At 41.7% G+C, this 17,804-nt stretch overlaps 1 protein-coding gene across 5 annotated transcripts in view; it reads left to right on the forward strand.

The window, feature by feature from the left end:
* Positions 1 to 17,804, forward strand: part of LOC136483731 (receptor like protein kinase S.2-like) — a 65,319-nt gene that overhangs the window by 24,466 nt on the left and 23,049 nt on the right. For 4 of the 5 annotated variants that reach the window (XM_066480874.1, XM_066480875.1, XM_066480872.1 and 1 more), the window contains one exon: positions 3,164 to 3,220. The exons of the other annotated variant lie outside the window; for it this stretch is intronic. In XM_066480874.1, the coding sequence (XP_066336971.1) occupies positions 3,164 to 3,220 (57 nt within the window). The remainder of the gene's footprint in view (positions 1 to 3,163; positions 3,221 to 17,804) is intronic. 5 annotated transcript variants of the gene reach the window in all.

The raw sequence follows: 17,804 nt of genomic DNA on the forward strand, positions 1-17,804 counted from the left end.
CCACTAGTCTCCAGGTGCTGTCTTATCCAATTGGTGTCACTATGGACATGATTCCCTATGATTTTGGAGAAACACCTTTTATTTACACGGGCTAGCAATATCCACCGATTTTCGGAGGCGGTTAGTTCATTTATGGAGAAAGTAAAAAAAGACAACCATCTATATAAACAGATTTTTAGAGGCGTGCATGTTTAAGAGGCAACCTCTATTAATAAATGATTTACAGTGGTTAATCCAATAACAGAGATGGACGTCCTAAGAAAACCACTTCTATAAATAGTAATTTTAATAGGTCGGTTTTCTAAGAGTACCACCTCTAGAAATCGAACACCACAGGCAACACCCATAAGGCCGGGAGAGGGATGCCTCTAGAAATAGTTGCATAAAAATAATTAATAACTTTTTCATATGAAGTCAGATAAAAAAGAATTTTATACCAAAATGTTATAGTTCAACAAGATCTATAACTTTGTAATTGACAATTTTTCATTTAAACTGTCTAGAGTCCATAAATTTCATTTTAAGTTCTCAGATTTTGAAATTCAAAATTTATAGTCTTTGTATGACCTTCAATTTGACATTGTCTATTACGAAATTCTATCTTTTAATGTGATCTATAACTTTATAATTGATAATTTTTTTATTTGAAGTCGTTTAGAGTTCTAAATATGTGGTTTAAGTTCTTAGATTTGGAAATTCAAAATTTAGAATGTCTAAACAACCTCGAATGTTGATATGCGATCAATACCCAAGTTGTAGTGGTCTACGAGATATACAACTTTTTAGTTGAGAAGTCTTAAATTTCTAAGTTGTTTAGAGTGTCAAATATTTGTTTTAGTTTATCAGATTTTGAGATTCGAATTTTTGAAATGTTCATGCAATCTCGAATGGAGACATGCCGCATACAAAAGTTGTACTGCTCAACAAAATCTAAAACTTTTTAGTTAAATCATTTTTAATTTATGATTATTTAATAGTCAAAATATTTAATATAAAACTACTAAATGTTTATATAAAAGATTATCATCATATGCTCACTCACAATTGAGTGCATAATGCAGTGGTAGGGAAGTGTTATGCTAGACTAGAGGTCACATGTTCAAATCGTCCGACTGTCTCATTAAATGGTAAAATAGCTATGTAATAGAAACCATTTGACAGAGGTGTCTCTATTCCATTAAATAAAGACAATTTTTTAAAAAGGTGTCCAACCTGTGTGTTGCTAAAATGCTTTTCCTAACCTGGGTAACCAGCGTCCTCTAACTTGGAAACCGGACAAATTTCTATTTTCTTAAAATATTAGTCATATTGTTTGATCTCTAAAAATTCATAATTAATTTATTTAAAACAAAAAAATGAAACTAGCATCAACTTTCTTCTAAAAATGTTATGTATCTGATGGTGCTCTATTTAGAGTTGTTTGGCTCTTATTTATGTTAAATAAAGAATGAGCATGACTAAAAGCAACAAAGCAATAGGAACATAAAAATCAGTTCCAAATAACTATATATATAGTTCATAAAGAGGTAACATTTTTAGAAATAAACGATACTAGTTTTATATTTTTCTGATTTTAAATCAACTATTTATGGATTTTTAGATGGTAACCAATTGATTATTATTATAATAGAAAACCATCTTTGAAACTAATGGAGGACCAAATTTATTTAGTTTTGACGGTTGGAGTTTATCTGTTATCCAGTTTTCTAATTTAAGGCTGAAAATCGGACTATCATGTTGTAACACCCCGGCTAGAAACACCAAAAACACACTGTCTAAAAAAACTGAAAATTTCAATAGAACCACCCCAAAAAACTAGACATCTAGGACAAATAAATCAAGAACATAAATGATATAGAATCATAAATAAATAAAGTCATAAGCATCAGCCCAACCCAAATAAAATAGAAGGACCATCCCAACTGCAACTACCATCTCAATCAAATCAACATTTAAGCAATCTTTAATCAAATTATTAGTGGCAAAAACTTAGACTTAAAGAATGATGTATAGGTAACTATGTTTGTGCTCATGAAGGTGCTACTCCCAATTATCCCCATGCATTTCGCGCAATGTTTTTAAGGCGTCGCTTTGGCGTCGCTTTGGCGTCGCCTAATCGGCAAGGCGCTACAGGCGGGACGACTTGGCGGACGACTCGCCTCAGATTGGTATGGCGTCCGCCTTACTACCATGGCGTCCAGGAAGCCGTCGATTTGGCGTCCGATTCGTCGAAATCGAGCAAGGCAGGCGCCATACGGGGATGGCCACGGTAGGAAAACGCGGGCGCGGGAGAAAGGACGGGGAAAGTGCAGGCGCGCGGGAAAGCATCGCGCACGCGGGAGATTAGGCGCGCGGGGAGAGAGGAGCGCAGGAGAAATCAGAGAGCAGAGAGAGGAGCGCTCGCAGGGAAGACGGACCTACCTGCTCACCATGTCCGTGCCACCACCGCCGGAGAAGGGCCCAGCCCCGTGCCGCGCCTCTGCCACCGGATCCGGTCGAACCACTACCGGATCCGCGCCTCCAGAATCAGGTCCGGTGCCTGGGGGAGGAGAGGCGCCGGGATCCGTTGCGTGGGGAGGACGGATCCACCATCGGGAGTGGGGAAGAAGGGCCGCTCGCTGGATCCGCTGCTCGGGGGAGGAGCGGCACCGTAGCGGCCTGCTCGGGTTGGGGGAGGGGCATCACCATCGGATCCGCGCCTCCACAACCTGATCCACCACCGGGGGTGCACGGGCGGCCAGATCCGGCCACTACACCATGGAGGAGGTCGAGGAGGAGGGGCGAGGCCGCGCCGCAGCACCGTGAGGCCGCATCGCGCCGGGAGCCGTGAGGCCGCGCCAGAGCGGCTGCGCCACGCTCATGGCCGTGAGGCCGGGCCCTCCAACACCGCAGACGAGAGAGATGAGGGAGGGAGAGAGTGATAGAGGTGAGGAAGAGGAGAGATGCCTCTGCGCGAGAGAGGGGAGCGGGATGCGGCTTTGTCCAATGCGACTGTCTTGTTTAGTGGACCATTGTTGAACTACCTGTGTTATAGTTTTATTTGTGACAGTGTGCTTATCTACTCGTTAATCTTTATCTGTCTCTCAGCTAATTTTTATTTTTGCTGGTGCCATATTCCCTAGGAAATACCTAGGTACTAACCTGAATTGTCTCTCTATTACAGTGTATTGTTGGATGCACGTTTGGGGCTGTGGGCTGCACAAGAGAGGACAACACCAAGGTATGACATGTTTCCAGTTCTCTAGTCTATACTACCGTTGGATGGCCGTAAGGCGTCGCCTCGCCTTACGTCTTACTCGCTTTAGCGTAAGGCGGTAGTTGGTCGCCTCGCCTCGCTTTACCGCCTTAAAAACATTGATTTCGCGGTCATTTGGTACCTAAAAACCAAATAAACACAAGGGTGAGTAAAAACACTCAGCAAGTACAGTTAGAACCCAAAATCAAATTTCACACAGGATTTCATGAAATGGGAATCTTATATAAATAGTAGTTTCCATCTGAAACGGACAAACTTGAATCCTTTGCATCTACCGGTAAAGCCAAGTGGGGCTAGCACTTACTCACAGGAACCTGAACATAAGAACCAAATTACACATCCGGAACCACCAGAACTTGAATTGAATGTAAATAACACTTGAACATGAATCTCATGAAACAGAACTTGAACATAAACCAGGAAAAAAACACTTGAAACATAAACCAAAGAAAAACTCGAACCACTAGGCTTAAAGCCCAAACACAAGTTTGTCATGCACTTGCCTTAGCAATGCTACGTAGCGTGTCGAGTAGAAGATTGGGTTATGCCCTCCAACTCACCACCACCTGACCAACCACGTTTATACTCAAGAACAACTCCAAATAATACTGAGCCAAAAGCAGCACAAACATACACATTTAATTTATATATACGAAGTTCATGCTACGGCTTAACTTTTTTCTTTATCATTTATTCCTTTGACCACCGAACCATCCAAATTGTGCCATGGTGAAGATGGCGAGCTGCATAGTCACTAGCTTTACATGTTTCACCATAGTTTATAACCACGGAGTGCCTAGCTTCATAAAAAGCACAAGCCTGGAATTTTCTAGCGTACTACGTACTACTGAGCTCCTGAAAAAAAAAAGAATCTAAATCGATCAGACAGAGTCTGTCTGTATACGGGTATATATTTTCCTTTGCCATACCTATCTACAACATCCTGATCGGCAAGCCTCATCGATTCGTTGCTGCATATAGGAACAGGCCACACTACGACTACTCCCCAGCTGCTGTAAATTCAATCCGCAATCCACACACCCCACCCCACCCCCACCCCGCCTCTTTTTTTCCTTGAACGGGAGAGAAAAAGGTTACCCTAAGCCACGTCCGGCGGTCCAACTTTAACAACTCCACCAAAATTCATTCGGTCTCGAAACAAAAATGTTAGTAGTCAATTTGATTCATCTCGACGACCTCTACACATCCACGAGTCTCTGATCTTCTATATGACTTATGGTTCAAAACGTCAACTTTTCCTCCTATTTGTAGTCCGCCTTGTCAACATATATATATTTTTTAAAAAAAATCAGGGTATTACACGTGTAAGTTGGACGATGCACAAATGTACTTTACCTTAACAATAATGCACCTTTCATTTTTTTTTTGAGTTCCTAACAAACATTATAAGTACGGGATCAAGAGAAACTCATCTGTCCACTACTACAGACAACCACTTATGGGTGATTCCAAATGGATTGTAATATAATGTCGATTTTGAAACCAACAGTAGTCAAATGAGTGCAATTGATATTACCACAGAGTTTTTAGTTAGAACCGACGGCATAAACATATTATCATGGTGTGTTATTGGCTCAATAAATGGTATATAGAGGCACTACCGGAGGCGGCTTCTTTGCAAAGGCCGATATACAAGTGTTACACTCGGCAAAGGGCGCTCGGTAAACAGTTGATCGACAAAGACCTGTGTGCCGAGTGCACTTTATCGGGCACTCGGCAAAGCCTTTGCCGAGTGCTAATCTAACACTCGGCAAAGAAAAGTCGCCGTGACGGTGGGTTTGCCGAGTGTCAAGGTCAAGCACTCGGCAAAGGTGGCCACTGTGCCGAGTGCCACCGGCAAGACACTCGGCAAACAGGAGACCTTTGCCGAGTGCCTGGCCCGTGGCACTCGGCAAATCTGTGATGTTTGCCGAGTGCAATGGCCTGTGCACTCGGCAAAGCATGTTCTCGGGTCGTCACTTTGCCGAGTGTCATGGCCATTGCACTCGGCAAAGTGACTGAAAACAGTCCTTTTTTATTTGTTTTTTACATTTCATCCAAACAAACAGAAGATATATATAACAAACATCACCAACATCATATATATATCATCAACAGCACATATATCCAACACCACATATATATCACAAACGTCACATGTCTCACAATATATCACAAATAAGTTCACAAGTAATCCAAGTGCTCCATCATCTACAACCACAATTGCAAATAGAAGTACCATTAACAACCACAAGTATCATCACCTAGCTTCCTCATCCCACCGCCCACCATCTTTGTTCAATCACCTACAATTAAAAAGAGTAAACCAATATGCACAGATAAACAAGAAGTACTTAGAAAGAGATGCAAAATAAACAAAACGTAATTACAAAATAACATAGTATTACATGTATTAGAAATAATCTTCATGATCGGGATTAGCTGGATCATAAGTCTCATCATCACTATCAATCATGTCGAAATAATCAACACTATCTGAATGAGCAATGTTTCCATTGTCATTGTCTAAATGTAATCGCTCAAGCATTTGTAAGTCCTTCACATTTTGCACCTCATCTCCAGCGTCCTCTTCAATAACCGTTTCATTGTCTACTTCCATTCCGATCGCTTCGGTTAAGTCTATCTCAAACCTCCCTTCTAGTCCCTCTTCTTGAAAGAACTCTCCGTCATATGTGTTTGGGTCTAAGTTGTAATCTTCATCGTTTGGGACAGGACACTTTACCGTGTGGCGATACCCTGTGCACAATATCCCAACCCTTAAGATGACTTTTGGTTTGACACGCATATGGGAGATAATAAACTTGCGTGGCCTGTTGGGCCACAATATAGACATCGTCTCCTGGTAAGAAGAATCCTGTCGAATTTCGACTAGCCCAAGATTAGAATATGTCTGTCTCGTTACTTCAGGATCAAACCAATGACATTTGAATATGACGGGATTAAAAGGTTTGGAACCATGAAACTTGAGTTCGTATATTTCTTCAATTCTTCCATAATACTCGACCTCATCAACGCCAGGCGTAAAAACTCCGGAACTTGTGGTTCTTCGATTGGGCCGACTCTGCTCGTAGCTTGTTGTGCGAAAGCGATATCCATTCACGTCATAACCGGAAAATGACCTGACCCTATAGACAAAGCCATCGGCAACCTGTCTCAACTCGGCACGCATAGACGCATCCCTCTGGCCCTGCAAGCTCAAGCAGGATACATCATTATATTATTCGCACGTACGAGTAACTTGGAATGTCAAACTAAGTACGAGCTAAATTGGACGGTACCTTCCGTTTGAACCAAGAAATGAAATCGGGCATTCCATTTCCCTGCACCCTGTCTAAGAAGGGTATCTACCTGCTGTGGGGTAGGATCCCTTGATTGATGCCAGAATTCATGAAGAAATTCCCTGTACCAACGAGAAACAAGGGGGTTAGATGCAGAATAGTGACGACGTATTTAACAAGTTCGTTGAGAACTTACTGCATGTACGGCGCCACTTCGTCAAGGTTGGTCAACACGTATAGCATGATATGGTGCCACTCTTCATGATTCAAGGTCTTGGGGGTCGATGCACTTGCGCTTCCGAGTTGCCCTCGGAAAAGGCTGAGGTTCGATTCATTTTCGCCAGCATTGTAACGAGGGGGTGGATTATGCACGCTAGGGAGGTTGTCACCATAGTATGTTGTTGTGAAGTTCGCCACCTCCTCCAGAATGTATGTCCTCTGCAATGGAAGCCTCGATTTTGCATTTATTTCTACATTTCTTTCGAAGAACCTTTAGACATCTCTCGATTGGATAGCACCAATGGCCCTGCACGGGCCCCCCATTCGTGCCTCATACGGGAGGTGCAAAATCAAATGCTGCATCGGATTGAAGAAGCCGGGTGGAAAGATCTTCTCCAACTTACAGAGCAACACAGGTGCCATTCTTTCCAAGTCAGCAATCACGGTCTGAGATAACTCCTTGGCACAAAGCTGGCGAAAGAAATAGCTCAACTCTACCAGCACTAGCCTAGACATGCTCAGGGACATAGCCTCGAACCATCACCAGAAGAAGCCGCTCAATCCATATGTGGTAGTCATGACTCTTCATCCCTAAGACTCGCATAGTAGATAAGTTCACTCTCCTCCTCAGATTAGCTGCATACCCATCAGGGAACATTAACGTCTGGATCCATTCTAGTACTTCCCTCCTTTGGGCTTGCTCAAGACAAAATCGGCCTTAGGCCTTCTCCATGTCTTGCCGCGACTAGGAGGCTTCATATGTTGGTTTGGTCTATCGCATAACGTTGCCAGATCCACTCTAGCCTTAACGTTGTCCTTTGACTTGTCAGGAATGTCCATGATTGTTGCCCAAAGTGCCTCGGCGACATTCTTTTCAGTGTGCATTACATCAATGTTGTGTGGAAGGAGAAGGTCATCAAAATAGGGGAGCCGAGTCAAGCCCTGACTTATGAGTCCACATATGTTGCTCTCCATATCCCACAAAACCACCTTCTGGATTGACCACGAGACCATCTATCTGTTCACGAACCGCGGCACCAGTCATTATCGGTGGTGCAGGGTCTGTCACTACGACACCTTTCGTAAAGTTCTTGATGTCTCGTCTGAATGCATGGTCAAGAGGGAGGAATTGTCGATGTTTGTCGAACGATGAATACTTGCCACCCTTCTGCAACCAAATGAACCTCAGACCTTCCTTGCATACTGGGCATGGGAACTTCCCGTGAACACACCAGGCGCAGAATATCCCATACGCCAGGAAGTCATGCAGGGAGTAGTGGTACCAAACATGCATTTTGAAGTTTTTCTTTGTAGCTCGGTCGTATGTCCATACCCCTTCCTCCCAAGCACGGACCAATTCATCAATCACAGGCTCCATGAACACACCCATATTATTCCCCGGGTGTCCAGGAATTATCAACGACAAGAATACGTTCTAGTCGTTGAAAGCATACGCCGGGGGGGAGATTGAGGGGGATAACGAACACGGGCCAACATGTGTATGGGGCAGCCATCATTCCATAAGGATTGAACCCATCTGTTGCCAGCGCAACACGTACATTACGAGCCTCTTTAGCTTTCTCATGATGAATGCCATCAAAGTGGGTCCATGCTTCACCATCGGATGCATGTACCATCCTGTCAGGATTGTATCGTTTGTCATTTTTGTGCCATGTCATCTGTTTCACGGATTCCTCGGTCATGTATAGCCGTTGGATCCTCGGTATGAACGGAAGGTGCCGTAGGATTGTTCACGGGAATGTCAAGCTGCCTCTTCTGGCCATCACCAGAATCTACCTCCAGGAACCTAGAGGATTTACACTTTGGACAGTACTTTGCTTCCACGTATTCTTTCCTAAATAGGATGCACCCCTTCAGGCAAGCATGTATCTGCTCATACGGCATCTTAAGTGCGCGAAGGAGTTTTTGTGACTCGTGCATGCTCTTTGGCAGAAGGTGACCCTCTGGAAGCAGGCTGCCAATAACTTGTCAACATACCATCGAAGGCGTCTCGACTCAGGCTATACTGGGACTTTAACGCCATTATGCGTCCAATGGCATCCAGTTGAGAAACCTTTGTCTGGCTGTGAAGGGGTTTCTATGCCGCGGCAAACATATCGTAGAACGCCTTTGCGGTTGCCTCTGGCCCCTCCTCCGTACGTCCTTCAGCGAACTGTGCCTTGTGATAGTCATTTAACATGTCTGCTACCCCAGCATCAGCATCATAATCCTCGACGCGTGGTCTCACCACCTCCTCTCTCATACGATCGGCTTCACCATGGTTGACCCACCGGGTATAGTCTGCTGTAAATCCATTCTTCCAAAGATGTTCCCCCATGACCTTCTTCGTTTGTCTTTTCCTGTTCGCACATTTGCTGCAGGGACAGCAAATTTTACCCGCTCCTTTAGCAGCCACGCCAAATGCCCGTTCCAAGAAAGCATCGATCTTGTCGATCCATTCATTGGTGATCTGACCCTGACTTGGACGGCCCGTGTACATCCACTCACGGTCCTCCATCCTCTAACATATATAGCGGCGAGTAATATAAACATCAATTGCATCTACACGACGTTTCTACTATCTAATAGGTAAGGATAGGTTCTAATCCCACGTGAGGATGCGTAGGTGGGGTTAGTTTCCATGCTCTACTCCTATCCACTGTTCGCCTAAACGGCCGTTTAGCCCATTTAAACACCGTGTAAACGCTATATGGTGGCGCGCCGTTTCCGTTTAATCACCCATTTAGCCCGTTTAATTGGCCGTTTAGCCCATTTAATCGGACGTTTTGCCCGAATAATGGCTAAACGGTAGGTGACTGACTGTTTACCGTTTAGCGTTTAGGAAAACACTGCTCCTATCCGAGACAGAATTTCGGTAGCACCTCCCCGCTGTTCTCCAAATACACGTCCTGCCAGGGAGAGTGTGTATCCGGAGAACAACAGGGAGATGATGCCGAAACTCTGTCTCGGATCGGAGCAGACCATGGAAACTAACCCCACCTACGCATCCGCGGGCTGTCCAAAAACATGGATAATTCGAAACAGATACGGTTTTAGATATGGAAATATCTGCATATTTCCAACCGTATCTCTTTCAAACGGGAGACGCCTAACTGGGTTACGTGATCTACGACCATGATATGGAAAGAGGTGTTATACCTAGGGTGGCGGTGGAGTCAGGCTAGCGGGGCCATGGCGGGTCAGTGCAGTGGCGAGGCGACACGGTGCAGGCAGACCCGCAGTGGCGAGGAAGGCGATGGGGGTCGCCGAGGTACTCCGGCTCCGCTCCGACGGGCTCTTCTCTACAAAAAAAAAAGAAACATAAAACTATCAATACAAAATTTCAGCAGCACCTGCCCTGCACGGTGAGGTTTTCAAAACCTACAAGAAAACCAACGGCACGATGGCTGACATGCACATATATATGAACGGCACGATGCACAAGATTATATCCAACCACATATATATAACAATGTCACAACCACTCCTACGACTCCTACGACTACCACCACTGCTACTCTACCACTACTACTACCGCAACTACTAGTAATACTACGATGATGATGACGGTAGGGCATACCTAGTCGGTGTCGTAGGGCGGCGGTGGTGATGGGGCCAGGGCGCCGGTGGACAAGGTGACGGCTGGGGAAGCGTCGGGGACGTGGCAACGGCAGCCGGGGCGCCTCCTCCTCCTCCTTCTTCTTCCTCCTTCCTCCTTCCTCCTCTTCCTCCTCCTCCTCCTTCTTCCTCCTTCCTCCTTCTTCCTCCTCTCCTCCTCCTCCTCTCTTTCTCCTCCTCCGGCGGCGCGGCACGGGCGCGGGCGTGCGTGTGTGCGGTGTGTGTGGGCCGGCTGGGCCAGGAGGTTAAATCCCCCCTTTACCGAGTGCCCCCGATCTGGCACTCGGCAAAGTTTTTTTTAATTTTCTTAATTCTTTGCCGAGTGTCACCTGGCCTGGCACTCGGCAAAGAGGGTTTTTTTTAAAAAAAATCTTTGCGGAGTGCCCCCGGACTGGCACTCAGCAAAGAGGGGTTTTTAATTTTTTTTTATAAATTCTTTGCCGAGTGCCATACGTCTTGGCACTCGGCAAAGCGGTGATTTGCCGAGTGTCATTTTTTGACACTCGACAAACTATATTTTTTCACTTTTGACCTCCTAACTTTTTCTGCAGTCCTCATACAATACCTGGTACTCCATGTTCCAATGTGGCACATTTCTCAGACTTTTTCTATATTTCTTTAATTTATTTTATTTAATTGAATTTTCTTGGATAATTCAAATTATAACTGATAGTCATTCGAATAATGAAAAAATAAATGGAAAAATGATATTCATGTTATTTAGTATAATGTGAGGCCGTATCCTGCACCAGACCAGCAATTTTGAACATCTTGTTCATGAAACATGACCACGAACTCGCGGTTGAGTTGTTTTTAAATTCTATAAAAAGCAAACGAAGTCCGAAAATCATGAAACTTGTCAAGATGTCATGATATCATATGTGGAGGCTGTGATAAAATTTTGAGAAGGTTTCGCGCAAGTTATCACGTACGATGCTTGCAAACCGAAGAATCTCCGAAGAAGTTTCATGATTTTGTGAAGAGGGCGACAAGGTGGTAAGCATCGTATGTGACAACTTGCGCGAAACCTTCTCAAATTTTTATCACAGCCTCCACATATGATATCATGATATCTTGACAAGTTTCATGATTTTCGGACTTCGTTTGCTTTTTATAGAATTTAAAAACAACTCGACCGCGAGTTCGTGGTCATGTTTCGTGAACAAGATGTTCAAAATTGGTGGTCTGGTCCAGGATACGGCCTCACATTATACTAAATAACATGAATATCATTTTTCCATTTATTTTTTCATTATTCGAATGACTAGCAGTTATAATTTGAATTATCCAAGAAAATTCAATTAAATGAAATAAATTAAAGAAACATAGAAAAAGTCTGAGAAATGTGCTACATTGGAACATGGAGTACCAGGTATTGTATGAGGACTGCAGAAAAAGTTTGGAGGTCAAAAGTGAAAAAAATATGGTTTGCCGAGTGTCAAAAAAATGACACTCGGCAAATCACCGCTTTGCCGAGTGTCAAAAAAATGACACTTGGCAAATAACCTCTTTGCCGAGTGTCAGGAGATGACACTCGGCAAAGGGTTAACGGCGGCTGCCGACCGTTAACGGCGGCGGCCTTTGCCGAGTGTCAGAGAATAACACTCGGCAAAGACCAGTTTTGCCGAGTGCTCGGCTCTCGGCAAATCACCTCTTTGCCGAGTGTCAGTTGTTTGCCGAGTGCTTTCTCTCTGGCACTCGGCAAACAGCCTCTTTGCCGAGTGCCCGATAAAAAACACTCGGCAAAGTCTGGGACACTCGGCAAAGAAGCCGTCTCCGGTAGTGAGGCAATCCTTATAGTAATTAATTAACAGATGGCATAATTAAATCTACGTTCTAGTATTTTATAACAATTAACCACGATTTAAAGAAGCAAAAAAAGTACCAATTGGCTGCAGCACGGGCACACCAGTCGTGGTCCACTGGTGTGCTGCCACTGGTGTGGGTTAATTGTTATATTACTAGTGGACCACCAGTGGACCAGTGCTGCCAGTAATATTACCAATCATGGTTAATTGTGCCATCTGCAAACCATATAACAGATGGCACAATGATATTACCACGATGGCAATGGTGTCAAAGTCACCGGCCGGGCACTGCCACGGCAACAGCAACAGGATGTGTAGGAGATGGTGGAAGCTACTGGGGAAGGCCGTGGCCATGAGGGAGATAGTAGGAGCAAAGAGTTTTTTTATAGCCTTTCGTATTAATAAGAACACATAAATTTTGGTGGGAAAAAACTTCTAACAGTTTTTTTCAATTAGATCTCTAAATATGTCATCATCTATTTTGAGTCTCTCGCTAGTAAAAGATGGAAAGCGGAAATGGCTCTCCAGAGTGCGCATAAGATATAAAGAATCTGCTAGAGTGTGAAAAATCTATAGTGCAATTTTTATTCAAAAGACTCCATATGAGGATTTAGAGAATAAGTTTATGAAAGATTCTTGGAGATGCTCTAAGGGATAAAGGACAGTGATAAGAGCGCCACGATCCAAATAGGATATGTGAGCCTGTGATTTATGACTATGCCAGAAGGTGCAAATATCCATCTCCTGAACCATGATGATCCGGTGATATAGCAAATTTGTTTTGGTGAGTTCAATCATAAACTCCCAACACACCTTATTCTTAGGGCAGCATTGTAGTCACGAATTGTAGGTAGAGGTCATCAGGCATCTCTACTAGCACTTTTTTGTTGCAACCGATGGTATATCAATAGAGTTTATACCATTGCTTCTTTAGCCCAATTTAATTTGTAGCATTGTTTTTTATGTGTAGCCAATAATATAAACGGTTTAAGCCCTCCTAGAGCAAGTCCGCTGGTACTGTGAGTTATTATTCTATTGAATGGTCGTTACAAGGCCTTTTTTTATGTCTAAATAAATACAAATGGACATAACTACTCTCTTACGTGTAAATTAAATGTTTTTTTGTGACTTATGTGTAAATGAAATGTTGTGCAATTAGAATCTAGTCAGACAGCAGAGAGTGTTAGAAAGTAGATAGCCAGAGACAACGAGTGGATGTGAATGATTGTCTGTATTCCATTGAACAGTGATGTACATATATATACAGGAGCCCAGATAGGCAATTATAAGTCTGAAAGAGAGGTGAAAAGACACCCTTTGAGATTAATTCCTAATTGATCATTAAATAATAATTCTCAACACTCCCCCTTGATCAATTAGTTCCTTGTAATCTTCATTGTTCATCTATTATGCATCATTATGAATCTTTGGAAAACCCTGTGGGAAAAACCAAAGTAATACCGGCATACCAGGCAAAACTCCTTAAAACCCAGTGGAAAAAATAAGGAGAAACACCATGATATACAATCACCAATGTTATTAGACCCTTTGAGATAAACCCAAAGTCTTAGTCTAGAAACACCTTGACCATATGGTTAATATGCATCAAATATCATCTTCCAAAAACCCCGGTGGGAAAAAATAGATGATATAGCATATACCTTTGTGTTGACATTGCCTCATCAAAAACTTTATATGAGAAACCATAAATGGAAAACTCACAAAAAGAAAAGAGTACAATGCATCTTATGTCCCAAAATCGTCCACCAAAAACCCCTGTGGGGAAAAATGGATGATATGACATAACCTTGTGTTGATATTGCCTCATTAAAATCTTTATATGAGAAACCACATGGGAAACTCATACAAAGAAAAGAGTACAATATGGTGTTTGCAACAAGTTATTAATCAGAGAGACTCTCCCCCTGATACTTGCAAATCTCGAAGTCAATTTGTACCAATGCACTCAACACATCAAATATGGAGTATGGTAGATTTTGTGAATATCTCAGCGAGATTATCACACGACTTAGTTTGCAAATGTTCATTGTCCATATTACCTATGGAGTAGAACCATCTTAGTGCAAAAATATTGCATTAAGTATAACTTGTCTCCATCTACACAACACAAGTTGCATTACCTTTATAGATAATGACCATTGATTTAATAGAATCAACACCACATAACCTCAGTATGTGATATATCATTCTGTCAAGCTATAAACATTCATGTAAAAGCCTTGTACCGTACAATATCAGAATGATTAGTGGAAATGACCACTAATGTCTATTCAAAAACTACCACAAAATGGTCTTTCCACATGTTAAGCCTTTTTAATGATCTAGAATTTGGGGATGTTATAGATAACCAGAATCATTATATCCAATCATAACCGGATCATGGGTTCTTACAAATGAACACACCAAGATCACATGTGCTATTAAGATATCAAAAGATATTCTTAACTTCAATCTACCAACATTTGGTAGGAGTAGCGCTGCTACCTAGATAGCAAATCATTGCAAAAATAATATCCGGCCAGGAACTTTTGCAAGATATATTAGCGCATCAATAGCACAGAGACAATGGACCACATGTCCCAAAATCTCATCTCAATCACTATGACATAAAACAATCTTCCTCTATCATGAGGTAGAATAACCATATGATACCTTCATATTGAGTCACTCAATATGATATGGATATAGATAGCTTTTGTACAAAATCCTGAGAGAAGATGCTTGGATCACAAACACAAAATGAAATTTTGGTTTAGTCTGTATCTTCCATCTCAAACTCCGTCTTGAGATTACTACGTGCTATTAACATGTGTTCATCACCAATTATGTCAAGATTATTAACCATCATATAATACTATGAAATCCAATCAAGGACTTCAAAATGAACACCCATGTGTAATCAATCTTGTATCCCTTCAGTTTAAGGAATACACACAAAGTCGACTGTACCAAATTCAACTTAACTGCTTTAAGTCATATACTGACTTAAGCAATACACAATATATGTTGCGATTTTATGTATGAGAGTTGGGTATGTGAACTCCTTCCTAGAAGCTTCACAAATACACCAAATCAAGTGATCATATAAATATATGCAATCACTACATCTATCAACTATCAACTGCAAAGATAGATGCTTTTGTACTGCCAATCAAAAAATAGTATCGGAAATTTATAACACTTACTATGGAGAATAATTTGCATTGAAAATCAATGCTTGGGCTTTGCGTAAACCCCTTGTGCTACTAGTCTTTCTTTGATCTCACCACCGTATTGTTCTCAATCCATTACAAGATAAAAACACATTTGTATCCCACAGTAAAGATACCTCAAGGTGTTAGCATCGTAGCCCCAAAACACCTTCTTTTTGGTGAGCAAGACTATCTTTGCATGTATTACATCACTCAACAAGTTCTAGTAAGAGTGAGAAAACACTCTGCCATGGTCTTATTCACTGGATGACTTGAATGTTGTATACAGTTTATTCAGAGAAGTATGTGTCGACACTTGTAGCCTTTCTATCATATAATTCTCCGGTCTATCAAAACTCAAAGTACCCTAAATGACTCATCGTGACTTCCCGAAACGAGAGCCGGGGCGTTCCTATATCCCAGCATTAGTATTTAGGTGCACCTCTGAGCTAGGTTTGTGGATGACATCCATCCACTGGGTAATAACCAATATTTACCCACAAGGTGTCGCCAACCATAGGTTGACCTGCATTTACTATCTTAGAAGGAAAACTTTCTATTGCTTAGCATGACTAATTCTGCTTTATGGCCATACTTCTCCCCCCTCTTATTTACAATTGGGAGTTGAGTGGTTTTACTTGGTACCACCACTCTTTCTGGCACACACTTGCAAAGGATTAACAAGATTAAAAGACACCTTAGTAATCAGTAAATGCATTTGGCAGTTTGTTTGTAATATTATGCAAATCAACAATTCTTTGAACTCAAACTTCAGTTCATTTAGTACGTGATCCTGAGCTTGAAATGCCTTATTCATTCCAAATAATTTTCTGACATTATGTGTGGTACGTCAAATCTCCCCCTAATGCCTGGAAATGCTCATTATCAAATAAAACCAGCATACGGGTCATAAATAGATCCTCCATAAGAGGTTCTAGATACTTAACAATCGATGGAGAGATTGAAATCTCACACTGATCCCCAGTTTCCTGTGTGTACCCATCAGTGTATGCTGTGGTGGTGAGATTGGTACGCATACAACGTAACCCAATCTTACACAAATAGGAAATCTTCATGGATTCCCACGTACTAAATGCATATAGGGGATATGCAGTTAATCACAAATCAGGAGTGTGTAAATTTGCCTGATCCCAACACGAAGTTGGCAAATAGCAATTCACTAACAGTGGTCCTACTATGATCTTGATGTCTTTCTCATAGATTCCATTTATCCTTTTGGATATGTAACTAAACTTTTGATATACCAAACAATCGTCATTGTAGACACAAAAATTTAGTAGTGTCCAGAATAATCAGCTCACAACATGAGCCAGTATTTACCAAATGCATGGCTGAGTGTGGATCCTTCACACACTCTAGATCATCTTATAGATGTATCTTCACAACCATGAAATGCCTGAACTGTCCATACAATCGTTGTATCAGACCCACACTTATACTTTTGAATATGATCAAGGAATCTAAGACATTCAATCTGATTTTAAGATAAGAGGTTCTTAAAATCTATTTTCCTGTTGCACTTATCATATCCTTACTTTGGGAAAATCATGACCAAAAGAATTGCCAATAATTTTTCACCTCATCCCATATGATGACCAAGTTGATCATTCCAAATTCAGAATGCATCAATAGTGTGAAAAATTATCTTATACGCAACATGTTGTACGGGGATGGTTATATGCATAATACAACCAAAACGAGACTCATTTCATTACTTATATGCCATATCCAATGTTGTCTTTTTGTGTTTCCATACGAAAACACATTTGAATATTTCTATAATTTGGTAAGATACGAGTTTAATTAGGACATAATAAATATCCTCAATTGCTAACTCAGTATCCATATGAAGAATGATAGTGGCTAAATAGGCCAAACTATCATTGCATCGCATCAGCGATGGCCAAAATTATTCCCTCTTCAAGAACCAGGAATATTTTGCTTCCCTAATTATAGAGTTTGTGGATACAAATGTCCACTAGGCACATATCATTCCCATTGGAATGATTCCTGTACAATCTATATGTGACAAGAATTTAATGAAATTCTCGTCTAATATATAGAAATCCATAAATATTGTCGAGTATCAAATACATCAATATGATACCCACAGTAGTTATGCATTGACAATAAGCATTACAACATATTCCGATGGACATTATCAAATAATATCAATGGACCATGAGATTATTCCAAATCTCAAAGCAAGTCATTCAAAGCATATTCGATGATCATGTTGTCCATGTATTTGAGGTTCTCTTACGAGAAAAGTGAAGTGTTGTTATGTGATCCCATAGGATCCAGCAGTGAACAACCAACATCCTAGGTAGCTTCAGATTTAAGATTGAAAAATACTTCATATCTTATGTCT

The sequence above is a fragment of the Miscanthus floridulus genome, chromosome 9 (genome assembly GCF_019320115.1).
Source record: "Miscanthus floridulus cultivar M001 chromosome 9, ASM1932011v1, whole genome shotgun sequence".
Taxonomy (NCBI): domain Eukaryota; kingdom Viridiplantae; phylum Streptophyta; class Magnoliopsida; order Poales; family Poaceae; genus Miscanthus; species Miscanthus floridulus.